The sequence below is a fragment of the Polistes dominula genome, unplaced genomic scaffold, assembly GCF_049000335.1.
Source record: "Polistes dominula isolate Pdom_NZ unplaced genomic scaffold, Pdom_raw_medaka contig_16, whole genome shotgun sequence".
NCBI classification, from domain to species: Eukaryota; Metazoa; Arthropoda; class Insecta; order Hymenoptera; family Vespidae; genus Polistes; species Polistes dominula.
The window spans coordinates 5,277,027-5,303,345 of record NW_028301040.1 but is presented as its reverse complement, the minus strand read 5'-3'; the positions used below and the strand labels follow the sequence as shown (position 1 = coordinate 5,303,345).

The 26,319-nt window shown below is 32.5% G+C and overlaps 5 protein-coding genes and 1 long non-coding RNA gene across 8 annotated transcripts in view; 5 read left to right on the top strand and 1 right to left on the bottom strand.

Annotated features, from left to right (window-relative positions):
- LOC107066251 (uncharacterized) overlaps positions 1–12,388 on the top strand; it is a 32,104-nt gene extending 19,716 nt beyond the window's left edge. Inside the window, exon 8 of the long non-coding RNA XR_016177354.1 lies at positions 12,094–12,388. This is a non-coding gene — a long non-coding RNA (uncharacterized LOC107066251). The remainder of the gene's footprint in view (positions 1–12,093) is intronic.
- Positions 460–2,677, bottom strand: LOC149031812 (protein dachsous-like). Its single transcript, XM_089174753.1, has 2 exons — positions 977–2,677; positions 460–498 (listed from the first exon to the last, which is right to left on the bottom strand). The coding sequence occupies exons 1-2, from the start codon at positions 2,675–2,677 to the stop codon at positions 460–462; spliced, it is 1,740 nt and encodes a 579-aa protein (XP_089030879.1).
- Positions 12,389–15,724: 3,336 nt separating the features above from the next.
- LOC107066228 (alpha-ketoglutarate dehydrogenase component 4) lies at positions 15,725–16,649 on the top strand. Of its 2 annotated transcripts, none has more exons than XM_015320663.2 (4): positions 15,725–15,875; positions 16,007–16,061; positions 16,136–16,290; positions 16,551–16,649. In XM_015320663.2, exons 1-4 carry the CDS (start codon positions 15,852–15,854, stop codon positions 16,566–16,568), a joined length of 252 nt encoding a protein of 83 aa, XP_015176149.1. In that variant the 5' UTR covers positions 15,725–15,851; the 3' UTR covers positions 16,569–16,649. The 2 variants fall into 2 exon arrangements, with proteins under 2 accessions (XP_015176149.1, XP_015176148.1); XM_015320662.2 differs by having other exon boundaries at positions 15,733–15,875; positions 16,127–16,290.
- Positions 16,650–16,854: 205 nt separating this feature from the next.
- RIC-3 (RIC3 acetylcholine receptor chaperone) lies at positions 16,855–22,486 on the top strand. Its single transcript, XM_015320658.2, is given in 9 exon segments — positions 16,855–17,603; positions 17,791–18,144; positions 18,700–18,962; positions 19,042–19,228; positions 19,524–19,663; positions 20,775–20,941; positions 21,014–21,200; positions 21,666–22,280; positions 22,282–22,486. Coding segments are annotated over 9 exon segments (2,193 nt in total). The 5' UTR covers positions 16,855–17,461; the 3' UTR covers positions 22,420–22,486.
- A 344-nt stretch (positions 22,487–22,830) lies between these two features.
- LOC107066227 (mitochondrial inner membrane protease subunit 2) lies at positions 22,831–23,866 on the top strand. Its single transcript, XM_015320661.2, has 3 exons — positions 22,831–23,148; positions 23,270–23,583; positions 23,675–23,866. Exons 2-3 carry the CDS (start codon positions 23,278–23,280, stop codon positions 23,864–23,866), a joined length of 498 nt encoding a protein of 165 aa, XP_015176147.1. The 5' UTR covers positions 22,831–23,148; positions 23,270–23,277.
- Positions 23,867–23,885: 19 nt separating this feature from the next.
- Positions 23,886–26,178, top strand: LOC107066226 (KICSTOR complex protein ITFG2). Of its 2 annotated transcripts, none has more exons than XM_015320660.2 (7): positions 23,886–24,032; positions 24,116–24,335; positions 24,401–24,702; positions 24,786–25,188; positions 25,256–25,562; positions 25,641–25,875; positions 25,947–26,178. In XM_015320660.2, exons 1-7 carry the CDS (start codon positions 23,886–23,888, stop codon positions 26,124–26,126), a joined length of 1,794 nt encoding a protein of 597 aa, XP_015176146.1. In that variant the 3' UTR covers positions 26,127–26,178. The 2 variants fall into 2 exon arrangements, with proteins under 2 accessions (XP_015176146.1, XP_015176145.1); XM_015320659.2 differs by having other exon boundaries at positions 25,241–25,562.
- Positions 26,179–26,319: the final 141 nt, after the last annotated feature.

Genomic DNA, 26,319 nt, shown 5'->3' with positions numbered 1-26,319 from the left:
AATTGAATTATTTTATTTCTTTCATTGTCATCATTTTAATAATAATAATTTGTTTGAATTTGGTATTGTGAGTTTTGGGTCGGATGAAAGTAAAGATACGTCCCTGAACGATTCACGTACCGTTCGTCCATACTCGATAGTTTCCTCATTCACGTTCCTTCGAGAGTATAGTATCGTATTCACTCTCCTTCTCCATAGAGTACTGTCGAGGTACGCAACAAATGCGAAAGATCGTGTGGATTCGCTCGAACGAACGTAGAGTTGTACTATCGAACTCTCGATTTTCCACGATAGAAGTGCACTCTGATCGATAACGTTCCTTAACGGTCTACAAGCTATACTAATTGCACTACGCTCCGGGGAAAATCTTTGGGTACGGGTATATCCAATTATGGTTTTCCCAGAAAGAAATAGTTTAACTGTAGTTTTCTGTTCTATCCTTGCTCTTTCAAGATTTAATTAGTTTTTCGATGTATTTGGGTAGATTTGAAGTATCATCTAATGATCAATTTATTTAACTCATATTTTTTATAATGAATATTAAAAGCAATTCATTACATCGTCATAATTTTGGTTAATTAATTTTTGTAACTTTTATCGATCGTTTTATTTGTTTTATTTTTTTTGTCTGTACCGTTTCTCAAATTTTTGACGTTAAGTCAACAACACGAGTCGTCATCGTTAAAAAAAGGATCCAAAGAATTCGGAATGTTTCTCTTTCACTTCGAACCTTTTTATCTATCGCGCACTGATTGTGACTTTTATTCTTCTAATAATGATAAAAACGTGGTGGGCACTCGCCATCGGCGAAGTACCTATTAAAAAGTAACACGTTACCGATCAGGAATAATCATTTCCAAGAAGGTATGCGTAATAAGGAAATTGTAAAGAGAATGTCGAATCGCTAAACTTACGTTTTGTCGAAGAAGAAATGAACGATGAAGGAAAAAAGAAAAAAGGAAAGAAGAAACAATACCTTGAGAAAACAGCGTCCAACTGGCATATCCTCAGGCACGGTGGCATTGTACAACGGCTTCTCGAAGATGGGTTCGTTGTCGTTGAGATCGTGAACCGTAACGCGAACTGTAGCACTACTACTTAAAGGTGGACGACCAGAATCGGTTGCTACAACTATGAGAATAGGAGCTGGATCTGCTTCACAATCGACGTGACTGATCGTGCTGATCAATCCTGAAATCTCGTCGATGGCAAACCAAGTGGAATTACGTATGGAATATCTAACTGCCGAATTGGCACCTTCGTCCAAATCCGTGGCAACGACACGTAGAACCGATGTACCTGGTTCGGATGCTTCGAGAAGATGGGCCTCGTAAGTATCACGTTCGAATTTAGGCGCATTGTCGTTGACGTCGGTGACCAATAACTTGAAATTACGTACCGCTCTCAAGGGCGGTGTACCAGCGTCCGTAGCTTCTACGGAAAGTTCGTAAACGGGCTTTTCCTCTCGATCGAGGGGTCTCTCAACGACCACTAAATAGATTATATTATCTCGGGTAGCCAAACCAAAATGTCCTTCGCCACCGGTCAACGTGACCGTCGCGTTCGAATACTCGGTCCTGGAGTCAGGATCACTGACCGATATTCTCGCTACAAACTCGCCCGGTTGAGCGCTCTCGCTGATCTTAGGCGTGGCGTCGTCCGAGAGAAAGATCACCGTGATGGCCGGTTGATTGTCGTTGACGTCGGTGACACGAACGGAGAGGAAAGCACTCGCTTCGAGCGGTTGCGCACCACGATCTCTTGCTACGATCACCAACTCGTGACGATCCTTCGACTCGAAGTCCAACGCCTTGTTCACATAAACCATACCGGTTTCCGGATCGATGCGGAACATCTCGCCGCGATCGGATTGTCTACGATTGATCGAATACTCGATCCGACCGTTTTCACCAGCATCGGCGTCGGACGCATTCACGGCTAAAACCGGCGTGCCGACGGTCGCGTTCTCCGGCACGCTCGCAGAGTACCGAGTCTGATTGAAGATCGGTGGATTGTCGTTGACGTCCTGCACAGTCACGTTCACGTGCAGCCTCGAGCGTAGGGCAGGCGAGCCCCCGTCGAGAGCTTCGATCACCAGACGGTAGTTCGAACGAGCTTCGCGATCCAATGTACCACCGTTCTGAAGATCCAGATAGAGTACGCCATCGCGACCACGATGCTGCGACAATCTAAACGCCTCGCCGTCGTTACCCGAAACGATCTCGTAACGTTGGGTCGAGTACTGACCGAGATCGGGGTCTTTTGCCGGTGGCAATGCACGCTTCGCGTCTCTTGGCGAATTCTCGGGGAATTCAACGTCTACCCGATCAACGGGAAATCTAGGTGCATTGTCGTTCTCGTCTAACACCTTAACAACCACCTTGACATTTTGCGGCAGAGATACCAAGGTATAAGAAGGCCTTGTCTCTCGATCCAATGGCACCTTAGTCTTTATCTCCCCTGTCGTTTGGTCGACCGTAAGATCGGCATCCACCGCTGATCCTGACACCGAAACCAGCAGATACGGAGGGTTCTCCGCGTCGATGAAGCCCACCCTGGTACCTGGCCGTGCGTTCTCGGAAACCTCGAAGCATCTGACCAACTCGGACCGCGTGCCCGGGGCGAGGCTCGCTCCCAGGACGAGGAACAACAGTAGCAGGTGCCTTACCGGCCGCATCCTGGCCTCCTCCCGGCCTCCTCCTGCTAACCACTTCTTTTTCTCTCCTCCTTGAAATCTCTCTCACACTCTGCTCTACACTCCACTCTCCTTTTATTATCTCGACCCTTCCATCCTCGGATTTATCCTTCTACGACGTTAAATCCTCCTCCTCCTCCTCGCTACCCTCTTCTTCTCCAGAATCTTCCACCTTGTCTAACTTCCAACTCCGACTATTCGAAATTCCTCTCTCTCTCTTGATCTTTTTAAATCTTCTATCGATGACGTTTACGGTCAAATTAGATCACCCACCAGCACCAATCCAACACAACACACAATCACCTCATCTCTCTTACTCTTTTGTTAATCTCCTCTTTCTTTTTCGATCCTCCTTCGACACACACTTTTTCCGACCACGAAACTCCCTTTTCAAGCATATAAAATATACAACTGCTTTTAGCCTAGCATCCTATGTACTCACTGTCACCGAGCATATACGCGCCGCGAGATATCGTACATTCCTCGCGTTAGATCTACCGACGATAACCGGATGGTCAACAAGACCGGTCGCGAACCTGGCGCGATCCTTTCGCTTCTCCTCCGCCGTTACTCGTCATCGTCGTACCAGCTTTGCGTTCCGTTCTACCTGGTACGAGGAACCTGGTCCGAGACAGACGATGCTCGGCTTATCCAACGGCGCTTGGTATCATAGAAAAGGATCCCGACTCAAGCGGGAGTGAACGACCGAAAGGATCCAGGGTCGTATCTGCTCCTAAACTCGCACGAAACCGCTCACTCGCGACGAGATAAACTATATATATATATATATTGGTATATATATATATATATATATATATATATGTATAGATAAATGGATAGTGAAATATATACGAACGAAAATTTAGATTCCGCGTTTACCGATCTCTTTCCTTGCTTTCTCTCCTACGAACTCTCTTTCTTCTAGGACCGTACTTGGACTAGGTCCACTATATGTTTCTCGATTGTATATCTCTTCGTAACACCTTAACTTCTTCTTCTTCTTCTTCTTTTCTCCTACGTGTATATACTATACGTATATATACACACACAAGGTATATATACACATACGCGTAGATATGTATCCGCGAGAAAAACCGGTCACAGTGTATAAAATAGAAGAGAAGCTCGTTCTAGCAGGTTTTCTATGATCTCTTGGAATAATCTCTGGTAGGGAGAATGCAAGAAATCCTTTCTTATTCGGGATCGAACGAAACTCGAGTATTCGCGGGCACGAGGTGTCGCGTTGTTCGGGCCAGCGTCCGTTCCGCGCGGCTTCGAGGTTAGGCATGCACTGACATGGCGGCACCTGCAAGGCCTACCCTTCCCCTGACTCGACCAACTCGGCTGCCTCAGTCAGGGGGACCCGGCTGGACCTGAGCGGCGGCCATCTTGGAGAGGGGAGCGCACTCCGATACACTCTGGGCCTGATACACTCCGGGCCCAGGCATTCAACGCGCGGCACGGCAGCGAGCACCTAGACTCTACTATATACCTTCTCTTTCTTAAGTCGTTTTCTCTCCCACTCTCGGGCCCTATCTTGTTCTTCCTCTCTCTCTCTTTCTCTCTTGTGGAACTCACGCGCGCGCGCACGCTCTCCCTCTGCCCTGTCCCCTCTCTACCTCCTTGCTACCTACCTACCTGAGAGCCCGGTATGCGAGGAACTGACTTACCGTCGGCGCTCATTCCGCGCTCGGCCATACAAACCTCCTGTACGCCCGTGCCAAAGGTCCTGGAATTTCGTGACGTGACGAGGAAAGCGGCTCAGGGAACGCGCGCCAACTCTTCTCTTACACCACCCTCTTCTTCTTCTTCTTCTTCTTCTTCTTCTTCTTCTTCTTCTTCTTCTTCTTCTTCTTCTTCTTCTTCTTCTTCTTCTTCTTCTTCTTCTTCTTCTTCTTCTCCTTCTTCTTCAGAAATACGCTCTCATTTCTTTTTCAACTTCATTTTATTGTTTATGTTTCATCCTACATTAGTAGTAGTAGTAGCAATAGTAGCAATAGTAGTAATTCGTGTTTCAATTTATTTTCATTTGCTTCCTCCCTTTCGACGATGATTTTGGTTACGACCCAAAAAAAAAGAAAAAATTACAAGTGATGTGAAATATTCTTTTTAGAAGGCGCCTCATCTACAAACTCGATCATGATCGATCGCGAAACGTCGTCGTGACCGCATTGAGATACGTGAAACCAATGCCAGGATTCATTCTCTTTCTCTCTCTCTTTCTCTCTCAATCTCTCTCTCTCTCTCGAACAGGAATTCGACCTCGCTTGCGGTGAACATACCCGGCCAACTTTACTCGCGTATCGCGTGATTTAACATCTTTCTTTTATAGTTACCGTGCGCGAGAAAATATCTCGTCTACAATTTTGAATTTTAATCTTTTTTGTTATACTCAAATTTTTTCACGCATCCCGTCCTAAACATTGGAATATGAAACTGCAAATGTTTCTCTTATTTTTCGCTATACTTTATTCTTTCCTTATCATGAAGATCATTGTCAAACGCACAATTTGGGTTTGGTTGCATTTGGGTGCAATAACGCATCCAAAAATATCATATAAAATGTCTATCTTAATTTGCAATTGTAATTTTTATCATGGAAATTCACATATACATTGATGCAAATAGATTGTGATCAAGAAAATAATTATTTGAACCAATGAAAGCTTCCTTTTTTAGGATCGTATGATATCGAACGCGCGAAAACAGCCCATAACGAATGCGAAAGAAACAAAATAAATAAAAATAAATAAAAATAAAATGAGAACGACAAGTTAGAAGGGTAAAGGGAGAGACAAGGTAGAAGAGAAGGGGGAGAAGGAGAAGAAGATCCATCGGTTCCGTCGGACAGTGCGACGTGTCCTGAGGGTCGAGGACCCTTGGACTCCTCTACCTGACTCTACGAGTAGGCAGATAAATCCGCCGCCTACTACTACTCGCTACGGACAATGCGCTCGGGACGGTGCATCATCGTTCGTATTGTTTGCCCAAGCATCGAGTGCACGGCCTGATCTTTTGCAGGTGCTGGAAGCAGGAAAGAGTCTCGACCTCGAAAGTACGTTGTTACGCATATAACCTCCACACCCTCCCTTACTCTATCCACACCTCTTCTTCTTATTCCCATACTTTGGCTTCCTGGAAAATAACCCAACGTGTACGGAAACTCTAACATTTGTTTTTATTTGTTTAATAATAAAATGACGGTAACCTGTTTGATAATATTATGCAAGCGATTAGGACATGTTGCATATATCGAAATTAGAATTTATTTATTTGATAGATTAGATTAGTAATTAACAATATTTCTATCGAAATAGGTATACACATAACCGCGTTAGAAATGGATGATTCATTTTTGTAAGCGTATGCAGTAAGTGTGTGTAGGTGTGTGTGTTTTGTTGTTGTTATTTTAAGGTTAATATTTGAAAATCGATCAATGTCTTTTACCCATGTTAAGAATTTTGTCCAGAAAGAAGTAAAAGAAGATTAAAAGGGAAGAAAAGAGTATCATGGAGTTTGGGGGGATTCGTTACGTAGTGAATTTTCTACGGTGATGCGCAGGTTCGTCCGAGTACCGTCAAAATCCATTTAGGATCGTCCGCAGAAATCCATAACGCGGCGAAAGCCTTTGGTAATAACACGGTTCCCGAGGTTCCTTCGATTTGGCCACAGGCCCCCGTGTTGGAAATCACGTTACTTCTCAGGAACATGAAAGTAAATTATAATGGCACGCGAATCGGCCAAGTCCTTTCACTCGAAACTCAGCAATTTTCTGATCTCTACAGTGTCTTGTACGGTGTCTCTCTTTTCTCGTGCAAAAGTACAATAAGGTAAGCTTCCATCGGTATAGAAAACTTTCCAATTGCAATACCAAACTATCCGATTGACCTAACGAACTCACCGTGTGTACCTTTACACGAATCCATCATTTCACGTATCACTCGAAAATCGTGCCAGTGATTATTTTTTTTTTTTATTTAGAGGAAGAACAAAAATGTTTGAAAAATAAAAAGAAAGAAAATGGGATCAAATAATACGAAATTATGTTACTTTCTTGAAAAATAGAAATATTGTATTCGGATACCTGACCATGTCGTGTTCTTTGAAACCGTGTTCATCCTATTGGAAAAATGTTAGAAATCTCGGAAACTTAGTTATTTATCTTACCTTCAAATCAACAAAGCCCTTAGTCCTTGCCATTTTTCTTTCTCTACCTTTTTTCCCTCTGATCTTCAACCGCCGAAGTAAAAATGCCACCACCAACCACCACCAACTACCACCATTTCGTCTTACCTTTCTTGGGCTTCTTTTTTCCTTTTCTATTCTTTTCTTCTTTTTCTCGTGGACCAAAAGTTTCCACGAAATCTTTCCATCGTACACCAATTTCGGCGCGACGTGGTGGCACGGTCGCTAGAACAAAATTACAGACTCCGTGGATAACACAGAAAGAGAGAGAGAGAGAGAGAGAGAGAGAGAGAAGAAAGAAGAACGGTGCGATAATCTGTGCCCGAGTAGAATGGAAAGGACCTCACTCACTTCGGTCTTCGTCATTAAGCGAAATGATTACCTACTACTACCACCACTAACACCATCATAACCACCTACACTAACAACGAAAAACTCTTATGGTTAGTTAGAAATAAAGATTGTTGTTCAGTGAGGGATGCAAACCTTTCTCTCCCTCTTTTTCTTTTTCCACCCCATCTTGTCAAATTCACCATAAGAATAAAGTAAAGAATTTAGTTTTCCGATACCAAAAAAATCAGCTGTTGTTCTCCTTCTATTATCGGTCATCGATCACGATTCACGATAGGAAAAACAATGGACTATAAGAAGAAAGAAAAAATGGCGACGACAAGAGAGGAGGAAGAAGAAAAGGAATACAAAGTAAACACGATAAAGTTCTCTTTCTCTTACTTTACCTGAAAATCCCGAAGAGAGAAAGAGAGAGAGAGAGAGAGAGAGAACGTGATCGAGTTACGAGTTTCGAATGTCCGCAGTAGTCGTTACTGCCTCTAGAATTTCGCGCTCGATGCGATGCTCGCTCGAATTTCCTAAAAATTTGATTCAAAAAGACGAAGTACGATGTAAAAGAGGACATATTACTCCTAGAGTGAGAGAGAGAGAGAGAGAAAAGAAAACCTTTTCTTCTTCCTTTTCAACGACTGTCTCTCACAAGATCACGTTCGTCCTTCTGTCTTATTATTTGGTATCTTTTGACTTGGAAAGTCTTTGCTTTCTAACACGAGTTCCATTTTCATGACTAGAATTTATCGTATGATAGAAAAACAAATAAGAAAAGAAATTGGATCCTAACATGTCAGTTTTAAATTCGTAATTGACAAAAAAATATGAGAAATGTGAAGACTTGTGTCAACGATAGTTTGATTGAATCACGTTTTTCTTATGTTTGATGTCTTTTAAAGAAGATTAATGTTCAAACTAAAAGGGTTTGTTTGTTTGAAAAATCAACCCTTTAATCTTCGATATTTTTTTTATCCTTAACTAAGATATAACTAATAAAGAAAACTAAAAATAAACTAAAAATAAAGAAATAAAGAAATTTATTATATAAAATTAATAAAAAAAAAATAATTAATAAGATATAACTGAGATATAATTAATAATATTATTTTATCTATAACTAAGATATATTAACACATTCGCGACCGCTGACGTGAATTCACGTCTTTTCAAGTTTTATTCCTAGTTGCCACTGACGTAATTCACGTCATTTAAAATTTTAAAAGTTTTATAAAAATAAATTTTTATATATATAAATATAATAAATATAAATAATACATAATACACCCCACAACAATATTAGTTTACAATATTAAATTATATACAATATATAATTAACAAATTAGTTTACAATATAAAATATAATAAATATGAATATAAATATAATAAATACATATATATACATATAAAATAAATAATATATATAATATAAAAATATAAATTTTTTTAATATATTAAATTTATATTTAATTATTTCAATATAATATTTAAATAATTATATTTTATTATATAAAAATATATGGTCGCAAATGTGTTAATAAAGTTATAAGATATTTATATGTATATATATATAAGATATATATCTTATAACTAAGATAGTATTGAAACTTAGTTAAAAAATAAATTTGTATGAATTATTAGAACGATATTATTGAGATTTAATTAAAAAAAATATATCATGTGGGCAGATCACACGTGTTAGAAGTGAAACCTTCGAAAAACTAAGTTTCGAGAGAAAGAGAAAACTGCAGAATATCAGGAGTAGGATAATTGTTGGGTTTATTTGTTATAATATTATTATTATATTATTGTTATCACATTCAAAAATTATTATACGTTTTATTGAAAACATATATAAATAGATAACATATTACACAGCAAGCAAGTTCTCAATTCAAAGAAATGAGACGAGTTGCTTCTAGTAACTAAAAAATGCATGGTAACTAAACACCTCTGTTAGAGTAGTAAACACCTCTATAGTAAGGTTTTTTCCGAAAAGTAGTGAGGTTTTTTCCGATAGTAGTGAGGTTTTTTTTAATAAAGAAGTGATGTTTTTTCCGATAAGTCCGTAGGGTCTCGTCTGATAAGTCCGTAAGGTCTCGTCTGATAAGTCCGTAGGGTCTCGTCGGATAAATCCGTAGGGTCTCGTCTGATAAGTCTATAGGGTCTCGTCTGATAAGTCTGTAATGTGTGTTTAATTAGGCCTCGTAGAAGAATCTCGTAAACAAGCCTGGTTAAAAAGCCTTGTAATCGAGTTTCTTGTATTTACAAACTTTTCTATATTATTGAAAAATTAGTATAAATTTCCTAAATACGCAAACATTATAATTAAAAAACATATCTTTGGATATTTATAAAAAAAGTATTCTACAATGTTGTCTAATTCTTTTTCTCTCATGTATCTTATAATCAAATTTTTTTTTTGTAAAATTTTGCAGACAATACAATTACTTTAATCTATATATTTCATAATCATTAATAAGAATAATATTTACGAAATAAATAATTTAATAATAATTTTTTAATAAAACAGAACATTTTTGAATAGAAAAGAAATGACACGTTTGGTAAAAAAACATACCACGCACCTTCTTTGTTTATGTCGACCGTCGGTTCATTTGGACCTTATACTTTTGTCGCATACCTACGTGCTTATCTCTGCTTATTCTTTTACCCTTCTATCGCTCCTACCTACAAACATTTCGAGTATCGAAAGAATATGTGTGTTTACGCTTTGTAGTATGCAGTCGCACTCAAACACACACATATACAACCAGGAGCGATAACTACGAAGCATAGCATAAAGAGGAGACCGAGAATAGGAAAAACTGTATAGCTATATTCCGTCTCATTCCCTCGCAGTCTAAATCCTATGTTTGTCTCTTTTTCTCTCATTATTTAATATGGCAACCGTTTCATAGCTTCGTTACATAGCTCCGTTTCCGTTTATTTACTTTTCAGATCACTCCCATTCTAAAGAAGTTTTCACTTAAAAAAAAAAATCTATTATATCTATTATATCATTTATTATTCATTTTCTAACTTTTATTCTATTTGAAAATGTTTTAAGATAATTAAACAAATTCTACAAAAATTCTAGTTTTGTGTGTAATAGTAGAAATGTGAAAACAAACGAAAAAAATGGAAAAATAATAAAAAGAAAGGGAATAAGAAAAGGAAAAGGGGTAGGAGGAGGAGGAGGAGGAAGTGGAAGAGGAAAAGGACGAAGCTTTATCGAAGTCTGCGACGAGTTGGGTGCAACGAAAATTGGTTAGTGGTGGGGGTGATGGAGACCAGCCGCATAATGACAGGGTGCCTCGCGCCAAGGCCCCGCTAACGAACCGGCCCACAGGACCCTTTGGGTCCGGGCTAGGAGACGACACTGTATTATTTTACCATTTCGAGGGTCGGAGGCATCATCAGAAATCATCGCCGAATCCATATAATCAGTAGACGGTTACGTGCGGCCATGATTTTAAGTGCGGAAGAAAAGACGATGGCGAGAAAGAGAAAGATGAAGAAGAAGAAGAAAAAAATGAAGGAAAAAAAAAGAAAAATAAAGAATAAGAAGGTGAAGCGAAGGAGGAGGAGGAGGAGGAGGAGTAGGAGGAGAAGGAGGAGAAGGAGGAGTAGGAGGAGGAGGAGGAGTGATCCTAATAACGAGAAGGACGATTCAGAGACGCAGAAAGCAGCAAGATTCTTCTTCTTCGCCCTTCTTCCTCGCCCTTCCTTCTTCCTCTTAATATTAAGAGGTGGAACTTTTCAACTTGTGGATCCTTGATACGAACGTTATAGGACACTCATTGCTGCTGCTGCTTCGCTAATGACACGAATGCGATAAAAAGTCAACCCTCTTCCTTCTTTTCTTCTTCTTCTTCTTCTTCTTCTTCTTCTTCTTCTTCTTCTTCTTTTTCTTCTTCTTCTTTTTCTTCTTCTTCTTCTTTCTTTCCGTCTGTCGCCATCTTGCACGAAAGCAACCAACTGTTGGACACCAGCAAGCAAGTCGTCGCGGATATACCTATTACCTGAGAAACGATTTTGAAGTAGGCTGAGAAAGGGACAGATACCGACGGTGAGAAACGCACAGGTGGTGGTGGTAGTGGAGGAGGAGGGAGAAAAAAAGTACACAAATGCACTTAGCGATTCTCCGTACAAAATCGGTCCAATGGAAATGGAGGAAGTGATTCCAGGAGCTCAAAACCTTCCTCCTCTTTTTCTGCTTCTTCTTCTTCTTCCTTTTTTTATTTTTTCGTTGCTCTTTGTTTTGTTTGTTTGTTTGTTTGTTTGTTTTTTTACAAGTTCAAATATCGTGATTCCTTTTAACCGAATTAAAAAAAAAAAGATGATAGAAAAAGGTTTATTGTATTGATTCAAAACTATTCGATCATGTGGAGATTATTAATTTGAAATATATAAAATAGTTTATGTATATTTTATGTTTAGAAAGGAGGAATCGCGATTTGTTAAACTGATTGGAACTATGATTCTTACAATTGTCCTTAATGAAAGTTTCGATTTATTTCAATCACCCTAGTAAAACTATAGGATTTGTTCTCTTCTTGTTGACTACCCTAAAAGAAAGAGACGAGATGAAATGATATATAATTCTTTGATATAATGTTCACGGGAAAGCTACGTCATGGACGATGCAACGCAACATACTTACTGGTACACAACATACATGCATGATGGCGACTATATCGTGAAAGTTGATCGATAAAGATCTAAATGAAAGTCGTCGCGTAGCATAACATATCTCTCTCGTATGCATATATATTACGATATATACATGTATATATGTTTATATATAAGTAAATATATATATGTATATTATTTTTTATTTGTATTTATTTGTATGTATGCATATGTTCCAGAAACTTCCTTGAGAAGAAGAAGAAGAAGAAGAAGAGACAGTCTCTGCCTTGAAGGGAAAACATAGAAAACGGTATTTTCTACTAGACACCAACACCCAAACGTCAAAGGAAATTATCGTTCTAGGGATCTTATTTAGAAGATCAAGGGAAACACTGCTTTTACGTAAGTCCTCCTCCTCCTTCTCCTCCTCCTCCTTTTAACTTTAGCATGAGACATTATTAAACTAAGGAAAGGAAAAGATAGATATAAAAAGTTAAAATATTCTATGTGATTTCCTCGTTCTTTCATTGTCAGTTTTATAATTTATTATATTATACGATAATACTGATTATATATAAAATCACTATTTTATAATATATTTAATTATAATATATATATATATATATATAATATAATAAATATTATAAGTATTATAGAATAATTATATTTTTAATATATTAATATATTATATATTGTAATATAATATTAATATATAATATAATAATATAATTAATTATAATATTTAATAATATTAATTTATAATATTTTTATAATATAATATAATATAATATAATATAATATAATATAATATAATATAATATAATATAATATAATATAATATAATATAATATAATATAATATAATATAATATAATATAATATAATATAATATAATATAATATAATATAATATAATATAATATAATATAATATAATATAATATAATATAATATAATATAATATAATATAATATAATATAATATAATATAATATAATATAATATAATATAATATAATATAATATAATATAATATAATATAATATAATATAATATAATATAATATAATATAATATAATATAATATAATATAATATAATATAATATAATATAATATAATATAATATAATATAATATATAATATAATATAATATATAATATAATATAATATAATATAATATAATATAATATAATATAATATAATATAATATAATATAATATAATATAATATAATATAATATAATATAATATAATATAATATAATATAATATAATATAATATAATATAATATAATATAATATAATATAATATAATATAATATAATATAATATAATATAATATAATATAATATAATATAATATAATATAATATAATATAATATAATATAATATAATATAATATAATATAATATAATATAATATAATATAATATAATATAATATAATATAATATAATATAATATAATATAATATAATATAATATAATATAATATAATATAATATAATATAATATAATATAATATAATATAATATAATATAATATAATATAATATAATATAATATAATATAATATAATATAATATAATATAATATAATATAATATAATATAATATAATATAATATAATATAATATAATATAATATAATATAATATAATATAATATAATATAATATAATATAATATAATATAATATAATATAATATAATATAATATAATATAATATAATATAATATAATATAATATAATATAATATAATATAATATAATATAATATAATATAATATAATATAATATAATATAATATAATATAATATAATATAATATAATATAATATAATATAATATAATATAATATAATATAATATAATATAATATAATATAATATAATATAATATAATATAATATAATATAATATATAATATAATATAATATAATATAATATAATATAATATAATATAATATAATATAATATATAATATAATATAATATAATATAATATAATATAATATAATATAATATAATATAATATATAATATAATATAATATAATATAATATAATATAATATAATATAATATAATATAATATAATATAATATAATATAATATAATATAATATAATATAATATAATATAATATAATATAATATAATATAATATAATATAATATAATATAATATAATATAATATAATATAATATAATATAATATAATATAATATAATATAATATAATATAATATAATATAATATAATATAATATAATATAATAATATAATATAATATAATATAATATAATATAATATAATATAATATATAATATATAATATAATGTAATATAATATAATATTTAATTTAATATAATTTAATATATTTAATATTTAATATATCATAATTTATAATATTTTTTATATTATAATATATAATTTAAGAATAAATAAGATTATTTATTCTTAAATCGGTTAAATCAATTTTCTTCACAAAAATGAACTTACATCACTTCCATAATATAAAAAGGTTGAGTAATTATTTTGTAAAAATATTTGAAAAAAAAAAAAAATTTACATTGAAATATTTTATAAATTGTGAATAAAAATGAGGTATACAAAGAAGATGAAAAAAAGGGAAACGAGGAAGGATCTCTTAGAAACGACAAGTTTCAAGATACCGTGGGAGTAACTATATGGTAGAAAAAAAGTGAGAGAGAGAGAGAGAGAGAATAGTTCGATACGCGTGTGAAACGATATCGACACGGCGAATACGCGTTATCTCGATAATTAGGTGCTTTCTCCAAAGCAAAGTATCGATGTTAAAGTCTCTCACGAACTGGTTTCAGAATTCTACGGTCCGTGTCAACGGGTCCGCTTAAAGATAGCGTATTGACGGCTCAACGCAGCTCAACGCAGATTCTTCTTTACGTTCTTCTACCTCTCTTTATTTATTTTATTTTCCTTTTCTTTTATTTTTTTTTTTTTTACATTTAGTTATCATAAATTAAGAAAACAAATGGTGAATACATTTTTTTAGGAAACTCTATTCTTGTACAAATTCTTTTACCAAGTTTTCAATTTACAAGAATCAATGAGCTACGAAGAAATTCGTCAATGCACGAGTCCACGAAAAGTTCAATCAATGCTCATTGATAATAGCTAGGCATCCGCTAGATGGCAGCACATATTCTACCAACCGGTAAGATTAAGTAATAGCTAGTATCATTAGGTGACGGTACATAGTCTATCAAGTAGTAAGATAAAGTAATAGCTAGTACCGTTAGATGGCGGTACTTATTCTACCAGACGATAAAATGAAGTAATAGCTTAGTACTGCTAGATGGCGGCACATATTTTACCAGTCGATAAATATAATTTACTTTTGCTAAATTATTAATATTAATAAATTATACATCCATTTTATATGATAAAAATAAATATATCTTAACAGTATTCTAATATTTGCTTCTTTCTCAAACAAAATGATTATTTTTAGCCTTAAACATATTATTGTTTAGATTATTTTTTGTCACTGCAGTTGCATTCTATTTGCATAATAATTCACAGAAAATTTCTACAAAAAAGATATGAGTTCATACAAATATATAAAATTTTCTGGTCTCAGTTGATTTCCAGTAATGTTTTCAAATTCCCAGTAAGGTATACAGTAATAAATTTACTACATGTTGAAAACTGCATATTAGAATGTATGTACCATTTGTTTTCTCAATTTGTGATAACTAACAAGGAGATAATGCTATCATTCCCCCTCCGATTTTTTCGGATCATATTGTAGACACTTATTCGTTGTATCTGGCATTTAATTAAATTTTGTTCTTATCTTGTAAATCACCCTTGAAGTTATATTCATTAATTTTATAACACCTTAATATAGAAAGTTATGGGGCGCCAGGTTGGCGTTAACACAAGCGCCATCTGCTCGTTCTCCTTAAAAGAATGTTCGACACTCCGTACAGATAAATTTAGTTGTTCTTATTGTTCGTAAACGTTTTATATAAAAATTATGATGGCAAGCAAGGGATGGAAGGTTAGTGTAGAGAAATATTTTTTTTTAATTGAAATAACGAATTGCAGAAGATCAAAAATAACGAGGACGATCAAACGAGTGAAAAAAATACTGAACAAATTTTAATCAAACTTATTTTCTTCCTTGATTAGGTTGTACAACCGCATGTACCGCTGATAAGGTTTCGTAAGGGAGGTCTCAATAGAGGTAACACGAAGAGATTTGTTTTGTATACTATTTAAAGACAATGTGAAATTGTCGTTATTGGTTAGTAAACGCAGGTGCGAGCGCGGCTCCATCTGCGACTTCAGGGACGGCATCATCGCGAGGTGCAACCGGGCCCCAGGTTATCAGTTTGCCAACGATCGATGATATTCACCTACCTGCAAGATTTCATCGACGACCTATTACCGAAAAAGAAATTGAATATATCAATGTAAGTCTTTTATAATTAATCTTTAATTATATAAATAACTAACAAATCATGCGTATATAAAAATTATCTATACTCAATGTAACTTACGTAAGAAAATGTTTATTTCTTTTGGTTTTTTTTTTTTCATTAAACAAAACAAACTATAAAATGAAAACTATAAATACCTTTACATAACGTGAAACGAGAAACGTAGAAACTATTTCCGTAATTTTCTATTAATAAAAATAATAGTAATAATAATAATTATTATTATTTTTCAGCGCGGTGGGCCGGAATAATCGCGTTCGTGAACTTTATTAGAAAAAAAGGCGTTTAAATTATAGATTACCATTCGAAATAAAATATTATTTTAAATCGACTATAGGTTTTCCTTAGATTTACAGATATAAAATATTGTGTAAATAATAAATGAACGTAATAGAAAGTTTATGAGTCATAAAAAAAAAGATTGTAGAATTTTTTCTTAAGCCACTTATCGGACAAAGTCTCATTTATTTTTTTTTCTTTCTATTTCTCTCCTAACAACAACAACTACATATATTTATGTGACATTGCCAGGACCTGCTATTTCTAGAATATCTTTCGCTTCATTGCTCTACCGACTAATGCACGTTATTCACCCGAAGCGAAAGTTTTATTAAATATTTTTCATTATGTTTTTTTTTTCCCATATAATCATAATAATCAACAATAATTATTCATTAAAATAATCTAACACTTTATAAGATGATTAAAAATATTCTTTCATGATAACAACCCCTATATGGGTTGTTAGTGGTTAAATTTTCCCTAAAATAAATAAACTTATAAATTTGACATTGAAATTGTTTATACGCGATAAATACAGTTATATTCTAAAATAAAAGATAATTTTGTTTGTTTTTTTAAAAAGAAAAAAAAGAAAAAGTGAGATTACGTCATAACGTAAGTTTAGGAGCAGGTGCCTAAGTTTATCGAGACATCCCTGTACCACCCATGACAGAAATAGCAGACGACAGTGCGCTTGGGTGCGCAGCAAGACTGACAACGACGACGACGACGACGTCGTTCATCCGCAAGAAAGTTTCGGATGTGATTAAAAAGAGCTGAATAATAATCGGGCTTATTATTTAACAAAATCGCGATATTTCTATAAAAAAAAAAAAAACGAACGAAATAATCGATACGAACAATGTCCGAGATAACAGATTTTGGTCCGAGAAAGACAATTTTTATATTGGCTATTGTGGCTGGATGTTTCGCGGTGCTGTGGCCAAAAATTTTTTACCCCATGCTTACGGCGTCTGTCAATTCACACCATTCAAATTCTGAAAGTAAGTTTTATTATCCTAATAATTATTTTCATGTCATGTTATTATCAATTAAGAACAACCCATTCAATATAGTTGTTGTTGTTGTATGTGTACAATTTTTTTTTTCTTTTAATATGATCAAATATCATTAGGCTCTTTTAAATTAAATTCTTCTTTCAATATTGTACATCGAATGAATATTTATTAGCATGCTGCGACGTATTATTCGAAAGTGATGTTACTACTTTGGACATTATGCAAGAAATGTGTCAAAATATTTTGAGACATCATCAAGTTGATCCACGATTGAAGGATGCCTTTAAAACTAATAAAATGGCACCACAAATAGCTAACTTATGTAGGGAAGAAGTTTTGGCAAGATGCGGCATAGATCTATCCACATACCTAGCAGATAATGAACGTCTGGGAAAAACTTATAAACAAGTTTTAGAAGAAATCAGATCGTTCAATGGTTCTATTTGTCTTAAATTGAATTTTGGTATTCCATTATCGCAGTTGGGTACACCACATCTCATAAGATATCACATCTTAATGCCCCATAGTAATTATCAAGATTTTTATATGATTTTACTAACATTGTTTCTTTACGAAAAAAAAAAATCATATTATAACTAACATGATTGAATGATAAAAAATTAAACGATTAACATAATTTTCAAGAAATAAAATGACAATATTGTAATTCTGTTAAGAGTGAAAAAATGAAATAGAATGTGTATGTGCATGACTATGATGTTACTCACGTTATATATATGGATCATCGGTTATATATGGAAGACAGACTTAAATCATTTATTCTTCTTTGGCATTTAGCCAGAAATACAAACATGATGGTTGTTAGGGTACAAGGCTTGGATTGCTATAATAGTTTCAAATACATTTATATGATGACCTCTTCCTGGATTCTAATATGTTGCAAAATAATATGTTATGTTTGTTTTATATTACTAATAATGGTAATCACGTGATATTATATTACTGTAATACTTTAAAGTCTGCATTTGTAAATGTGCAAGCATCTAATTGTAATTTGAATAAACATATGTTTAGTTTATTAATGATATTGAAAATAATATAATGATTGATTTGAATATAGGTACTATAAGACAAGAAAGACGTACTCCACCTCACGCAGGAGGTCTTCATCCAGCATTAAGGGAACGTGGAAGAACAATACCTTCTTCACACATTGTACCCAAAGTAGTAGACAGACCTGATCATGTAATGCCAAAAATGAGACCACCTATGGGAGGAGCTGGTCACGTAGTGCCAGCACCTAAAGGAAATGGAACTATGGGAGTTATTATGCCTCTCTATACACTAGGCATTGTGTTGTTCTTTTTATATACTATTGTTAAGGTAATATTTGAACTTTATTTTATCTAAAAATAATAATAAAGTAATGTATTCTTATTAATTGATATAATAAATATTATAGGTATTAAAGAAGAACTCTGACAGTGAGATTATATCAGAATATCCAGGTGCAGCTGCCGAGAAAGAATTTAGAAAAATGGTATTCAATCCAGATTTACTTGCTAGTGCAATGACGGGAGGTACAATGCATTACCAAAAAGAACAATCGCCTTATAAACCTGCTCCAACTATAGAGGAGTTGAACAATCGTAAGTTAATCATTTTTTTTTTTTATATATAAAGATCTGCATTGTGCGATTATTGTACCATCTTCCTCCGAAAGCTAATATTTTTTGTTATATTTTTGGAAAGGATATAATTAGAATTAAGGCATATATTTATATATATGTTTCCTCTTGGGTATTTTTTTTTCAACGATGTTGTATGATGCAAGGTTTGCACAATTAGAACACACGCGTATTTTTTCTCAAATTGAAATTACTGTAAGTACGTGTATTTACCCTCTGAACCGATTTGATAATGTTCTACATGCTGGAACACAAGAAGCGGCAGGAGACATAGAGATAGATCAGCTGAGACGTCGTTTGGACGAGACGGAAGCAGCCATGGAAAGAATTGTTGTTCAGATGGGCAACATATCACGTTCAGTAATGCATAGCCCAAGCTCACAGCCAGAAATCAAGGTTTAATAGATTAATTTTGAAGCAAACTACTACATTTTCAGTTTCCTAGTCCTTAGAAATGTGCACGTTGCTGTGTTCTGATTGCGTTTCAAGCTTTACCTATCCCAATGTGCGTTTATAAACTTCGTTAATTTATAATAATATCAAAGAAACTTTATACATTCGGTCTATAACTTTTGATAAATATAAATGAGTGTGGATAACAGTTATCAAAATTATTCTATTGTCGATTGAACGTTATGTTTTATTCAAAGTACAATATATATTTGTATTTAAAATAAAAAGAACTGAGTGTCATTTCTATTATAAATATCGTTATGTAAGATGATTAGGGTAAACCAATTGATAGTGTATCTTTTTACCTTTTGAGTAGTAGATGGGGCTCCAAAGTCCAATGGTCTGGCAGGGGTCAATCACTGTTCTAAGGTATATCACTTACTGCCATGATGATTCCTAACACCAGTTAACCGAGAGTTTTTTTTTTTGTGAAAAACTTTGTTGTTTCTCTTTTTGTATATTTGATCTGTAATAAGAATATAATCTTATTAAAAAATTATTTAGGCTTCAACATATATATATATTTTTAATCCTTGTTTAAATGTTTGATACATAGTAGATTACACCATACATTTTTCCTTGAATTGCACTCGAATAAATTTAGTAATATCATAGTATTTAATCGATTTTTCATAGTACATATATAATTGCAAATAATAGTTGAACGGTATTAAGTATGTCATTTAATATCAACAAAATAACTATTACTAAAACATGTTTGGTGCATGATCGATCGCTTATATTATTTTTACCATGGTGATACGAAATATTAAATTGTTATTGTTATGTGCGTTTTTAAAAACCGATGGTATAATGATTTATTTTATGTTACATTAGATTTCTAGCATAATAATCAAATTATGCGCAAACAAAGTTGACAAACCCATAGATGGATTTGGCTTTTATAATAGTAGGGAATAACGTTACAGATATAACAGTAGAATGCTGTATTATTATAAGTTTTTTCTTTATGAATATTCACAAATGTTCATTTGTCAAATGTGATACCTAATTAAATAATTATTTTATTAATATTAAATATTGTCATTTGTAGGAAGACTCTACTGTCCAGGAAAATTATAGTAATGAAGATCAAGAAGTAGAAAGCATAGAACAATCGCCAACAGTTAAAGTTATGGGCATGGAAATGACTGCCAGCTGTGAGGGTGGACAAAAATGTAGTAGACCTACCACCCCCATTATACCCCCGCCATCCCATAGGTATTGAAATTTTATTTTAATAAGAAAAATATTCTAGCACAATAGAAATGAATTTTTTTATTATTAAATTAGTCCCACTGAGAGGGAGAAGACACCACCGGTACCAATTTATTTAGAAGGTGCTTTACCTTCGCAATGTGAATTACTTGTTACGGATTCGGAAACTCAAGAACAAAAAACAGAGGAAAGTTCTGAAGCACCTATCATTCTCTCAGGCAAAATGACACTATCACTCATCAGTCTCGACCAAATTGCAGCTGTAAGAAAATATTAGAATTCAGCAGAATCAAATGAAACCGCGGAGCCTTGTTTTATTTGGTGATTCTTTTACTTATTTAATTGTTTGCCTATCAATTTTATTTTGTTAATTATCTGTCATAATCATGCTTCGATAACGCAGATATTTATTTTCTTTATTGTAGCAAATTATTTAATACGAATTTGCTTCTTCGTTTATTTATTAATTATAAATTTGTTAATAGATGCTTCTTTTTTCTAATTTAATTATTCTCTATCACAGACACATACAATATCTAATATTTATTTCTAATAATATCAACATTTTACACAGCTTATTATTTAAAATTATCTTGTTTTCGTATTTTTCATTAGAAGTGGTTGTGTGTTCGCTTCTTTATACTAACAACACATTAGCCATATTTCAATTTTATTCTATTACATCTTATATATATTATGTTATTACTAATAATGTTTACTCTATTAGGAATCTGGAGATGAAAATGAATTAATAGAAGAAACAGAAAGTACTTCCGATATAAGATCAATGAATGAAAATGAACGCGAAGTAAAAGTGCAAGAAATAACAATGAATAATGAGGAACAATTGAATGATTTTGAGAAGGAATTACAATTTAAATCTAATTTGAAATTATATAGCTCTGATGAAAACGAAGATGACGAAAAAGAAGAAGAAGAACAAGAAGGAAAAGAAGATGAAGAAGAAGAAGAATTAGAATTAGAATTGGAGGAAACAGAAGAAGAAGAAAAGGAGGAAGAGGAAGAGGAAGAGGAAGAGGAAGAGGAAGAGGAAGAGGAAGAAGAAGAAGAAGAAGAAGAAGAGGAAGAGGAAGAGGAAGAGGAAGAAGAAGAAGAAGATGAGGAGGAAGAAGAAGAAGATGATGAAGAAGAGGAAGAAGAAGAAGAAGATGATGAAGAAGAGGAAGAAGAAGAAGAAGAAGAAGAAGAAGAAGAAGAAGAAGAAGAAGAAGACGACGCGGAAGAGAAAGAAGAAGATGAATATGAAGATGAAGACGAATACGAAGAGGAACAGGAAGAGGAAGACGAAGATGAAGATGACGACGAAGACGAAAATCAAATATGATAATGAAGAAGAAGGAAAAATAGAAATAAAGAATGATAAAGTAAAGAAAAAAGAAACAGAAGATCAAGATGAAGATGAGGATGAAAAAGAGGCAGGTGGACAAGCGTTGTATTGCCTACGAGAATTTGCTTCTTGATCCATTTAATAAGGACACCCTGTGTTCTTAAGTTTAAATAAAGAAAGAATGATGTCTTAAAGATAAATGCTGTTTTCTTTAGAATTAATAATCTCTATTATATAAAAAAAAAATATACCTACTAAACATCTCGCTTAATTGATTTACTGTTGTGGTTGTTTAAAAATAGATGAGAAATAAATGAAGTTTTCTATGATAAAAGAATGAATTCATCATTCGTACACTGTTTATAAAAATGCAATATTAAAAAAGAGAAGTTAAACTATAAATTATGGAATTTTCTTTCTCTTTTAGTAAATACCTTGAGAGTAGTTCAAATCTGGCGCTGTGCAAATCGCAGTATTTCATTGGTTCATTTTTGAGCGGTAGTTACGCGACAATTTGAATCATTTTCTTTACAAAAAGAGATATTTCGAATATTTTATTGCATTCAAATACATATGTATACCAAATATATTGAATATATCGAATATATTTAAATATATGATAATGTACTAGTAGATTATTTAATATTATATTATATTAGTTATTTTTAGTTTTCTATATTCATCAACACGTGTTGGCAATCCTGATAGTAATCTCTGTCGGTATTAATGGCTATTGTCTTTATATTTGGTATAAATGTTAGTGAAAATAAATTTTAGTTAGGATATTAAATTCAATTATTTATAAGTCATTTTTAAATAAATCATACAAAGAAATTTAAATGAAATAAACATATTTAATCTGGTATGTATACATGCACATTTTTCTAACCTAAATAAGAATTGGCTCACATATTTTATTATAATTAATATAAGTTTATTAATATAACAATTGTTTTTCTATTTTTTATTTCTTATTTAATTAGAGTGATACATGAGAATACCACATTTTTTACGTAGTGTCCTAATAGGCATCCCTGTTGGGATTACCTTCTTGGACACAGTAGGATATGTGGCTAAAGTGGAAGGAATTTCAATGCAACCAGCCTTAAATCCAGATTTAAAAAATCCAGATTATGTATTCTTAAATCGTTGGGCTATACGTACTCGCGATATTCAACGAGGTGAAATAGTATCTGTGATATCCCCCAAATCACCAAGTCAAACATTAATCAAACGAGTTGTAGGCCTCGCAGGTGACATTTTACATACACGTGGATATAAATCGGATTACCTTCAGGTTTATGTCAAACTTATTACTCTAATCAGAAACTGACTTCTATTTACTTGCTCATTATAATGAATTTTGAACATTGGATATTGTGGTATAGGTTCCAGATGGACATTGCTGGTTGGAAGGAGATCACACAGGTCGTTCAATGGACTCGAATACTTTTGGACCAGTTTCTCTTGGTTTAATTACTGCTAAAGCTACTTGCATAGTTTGGCCACCTAATCGTTGGCAATATCTTGAAGCTTCCATGCCAAATCAACGTACAATATTAAGTTCTAGAAGAAGTTAATCAAAAGTGCATTATAAATATGAGGGCTGTAAGTTTTGTTAAGAGGTTACAATGGGAATTACCAGGTACTATATGTAGACATGGATTAACGGTAGGAGATGTTGATAATGATGGAGATAATGAATTAGTAGTGGGCACAGCAGAAGGAGAACTTTATATTTTTAAAGTAAGTTTATAATCTTTTGCATCATACATTAGATAAGTTTTTTAATACATTTAATAATTTCTAACTTGACGATTATTTTTTAGGGATCTGAATTATGGCAAAAAATAACTGGCCTTGGGCTTGTAACTTGTGTAGCTATAGGTGATATTTTTAATTACGGACGAAATGCATTGGTTGTTATTTGCGGAGACGGCTGGGCACATATTTTTTATAGTCCAAGATCTGTTAATCCTAGTAATGTACCATCCTTACTAACGCAATTGCACAAAGAAGATGAACAAGAAAATCTTAAGACTGTTGGTGGTACGTTCACTTTTTTTATACGTTTAAAAATATAAAGGTCTCATATTTTTATCTTGTGAAAATAGATATCGGTAGTATTATTAATATGACGAGTTCACCAAGTTCAGAACACGTGGATAATATTAGCGAAATAAACGAATTATCTGGAAAAATGGAATGCGTTCATGTACAAAGAATACCAACTAATACAAAGGTAGTGTTGGTAGCTGATATTGATAAAGATGGTGCAAATGAAATGATACTTGGATTAACAGACCGTGTTGTCAGATCATACAGGTGGTCCAGTAATACAGATTTCGGGACTGGGAAATTAGTTGGTTTGAATAAATGGGAATGTGCCAATCAAATTGGAACAGTTACATTACAGGTTTGACAAAATAATTTTCACAAAAAATGCAATTACATTTATGGATTCTTTAGAATGTTGTAATATTTGAATAAACATTACAGCATTCGAAAGATGGAACTCCGACATTGTTAGTTGCCCAGCCAGGTGGTACTTTCATGAGAATTAAATGCAACGCGGAAGATCATAGATTAGAAAATGAATCATGCGAAGGGGATAACGAAGTAGCTGCGAGTTGTGTTGATTATCAAACTTTAGGAATATCTAGAATGCGTAATCCAAATATATCTACCGAAATTATAGGAGATCTGGAATCAGGAATGATATCGTTAATAGCATCGTTGGAATCCAAAGTACCAAAAAATATCATACAACACGATACTCCAGCTAAACAATCTTTCATTGATGACGGTCCGTCGAGTTTAAGAAATATCAAATCTTTATTGGTTGAAACTAAATCGCATAATTATCAATCGGAACTAAATGATAGCAGCGTAGATACGGCAGGTGATAGTAAATTATTTTTCAATATTTTACAAATTTACATAATTATTAATAGGTTTGATATTTGCAGGTGTTGATCAAGTGGATGGTAATCTTTTGGGTGGTAATGTTATTCTTGGAGACTTTGACCCTAAGCCAAAGAAAGATCTATTGTTACCAACCTTCGAAGATTTTTCTTTTAATTATAATAATAATAATAATAATAACAAAAACATTAATATTAACAACAATAATAATAATAATCAAGAAATACAAATTGAAATGGATAAAGATGACGAGTTGGATGAGTCTAAAGAAGATTCTTCGAAAGGGAAGCCATATGCTCTTGCCACTTTAGACGGCACTATAATGTTGGTAAAGGATGAAAATATATTGTGGTGAGTTAAATATATTTTATACGATGAAATGAATTGTTTATTGAACAGTTATTATAATATATTTTTCTTATTTTACAGGGCTATGCAAGTGGATCATCAAATATTTGCTTTGTGCCGTTTGGATGTAACCAACGATGGTTCCGATGAAATAATAGCCTGTGCATGGGATGGTCAAACCTATATCTTAGATCAACAAAGAAATAGCGTACGTTTTCAATTTGAAGAACCAGTTCGAGCCTTTTGTACAGGCTATTATAACGTTGTACAACGTACTCCTACACCTTGCCTCGTTTACAATACTTTTAATAATAAAGTAAGTATTATCTAAGACACCATATTAAACAAATAAATGTATAAATTTTATTTGTAATTTTTTGTTGACAGATATTTCTTTATTACGACGTAACGCTTCCAAATATGGTCATTAGTCCATTGAATCCTTTGGTAGATTTGGACGAAGATGAACAGCAAATTTTAGATGAAATATTGAAGAAATGCGAGGAAACTGAGAAACAACGTCGAATGCAAGAATTAACGGAATGGTTGTTATATGGAGTGCATTAGTAGAGTTGGATAGTGAAAGAGAAAATATATATCATATATATTCTTATTAAAATTCCTCTTTTCCTTGTTTGTTATCTTTATTTATCTTCATGGTACTGGAAGTTATCGTACGTTGGTTATCTTTTCATTGATATTTGTATTACAATCAAAAAATACTATTCTTTTTTTCCACTCTAACATCAACAGGATAAAT

What these genes read in the sequence shown, in the direction of transcription:
- LOC149031812 (XM_089174753.1), bottom strand. Translation starts at nt 2,677, where the DNA reads ATGCGGCCGGTAAGGCACCTGCTACTGTTGTTCCTCGTCCTGGGAGCG. An exon ending in TTGGACGCTGTTTTCTCAAG is followed by an intron (nt 499 to 976) that starts GTATTGTTTCTT and finishes ATTGATCATTAG; the next exon opens with ATGATACTTCAAATCTACCC.
- LOC107066228 (XM_015320662.2), top strand. Translation starts at nt 15,852, where the DNA reads ATGATGGCAAGCAAGGGATGGAAG. An exon ending in TGGCAAGCAAGGGATGGAAG is followed by an intron (nt 15,876 to 16,006) that starts GTTAGTGTAGAG and finishes TTCCTTGATTAG; the next exon opens with GTTGTACAACCGCATGTACC. An exon ending in TAAGGGAGGTCTCAATAGAG is followed by an intron (nt 16,062 to 16,126) that starts GTAACACGAAGA and finishes GTTATTGGTTAG; the next exon opens with TAAACGCAGGTGCGAGCGCG.
- LOC107066227 (XM_015320661.2), top strand. Translation starts at nt 23,278, where the DNA reads ATGAGAATACCACATTTTTTACGTAGTGTCCTAATAGGCATCCCTGTT. An exon ending in ATAAATCGGATTACCTTCAG is followed by an intron (nt 23,584 to 23,674) that starts GTTTATGTCAAA and finishes ATTGTGGTATAG; the next exon opens with GTTCCAGATGGACATTGCTG.
- LOC107066226 (XM_015320659.2), top strand. Translation starts at nt 23,886, where the DNA reads ATGAGGGCTGTAAGTTTTGTTAAGAGGTTACAATGGGAATTACCAGGT. An exon ending in GAGAACTTTATATTTTTAAA is followed by an intron (nt 24,033 to 24,115) that starts GTAAGTTTATAA and finishes ATTATTTTTTAG; the next exon opens with GGATCTGAATTATGGCAAAA. An exon ending in TTGGAACAGTTACATTACAG is followed by an intron (nt 24,703 to 24,785) that starts GTTTGACAAAAT and finishes TAAACATTACAG; the next exon opens with CATTCGAAAGATGGAACTCC.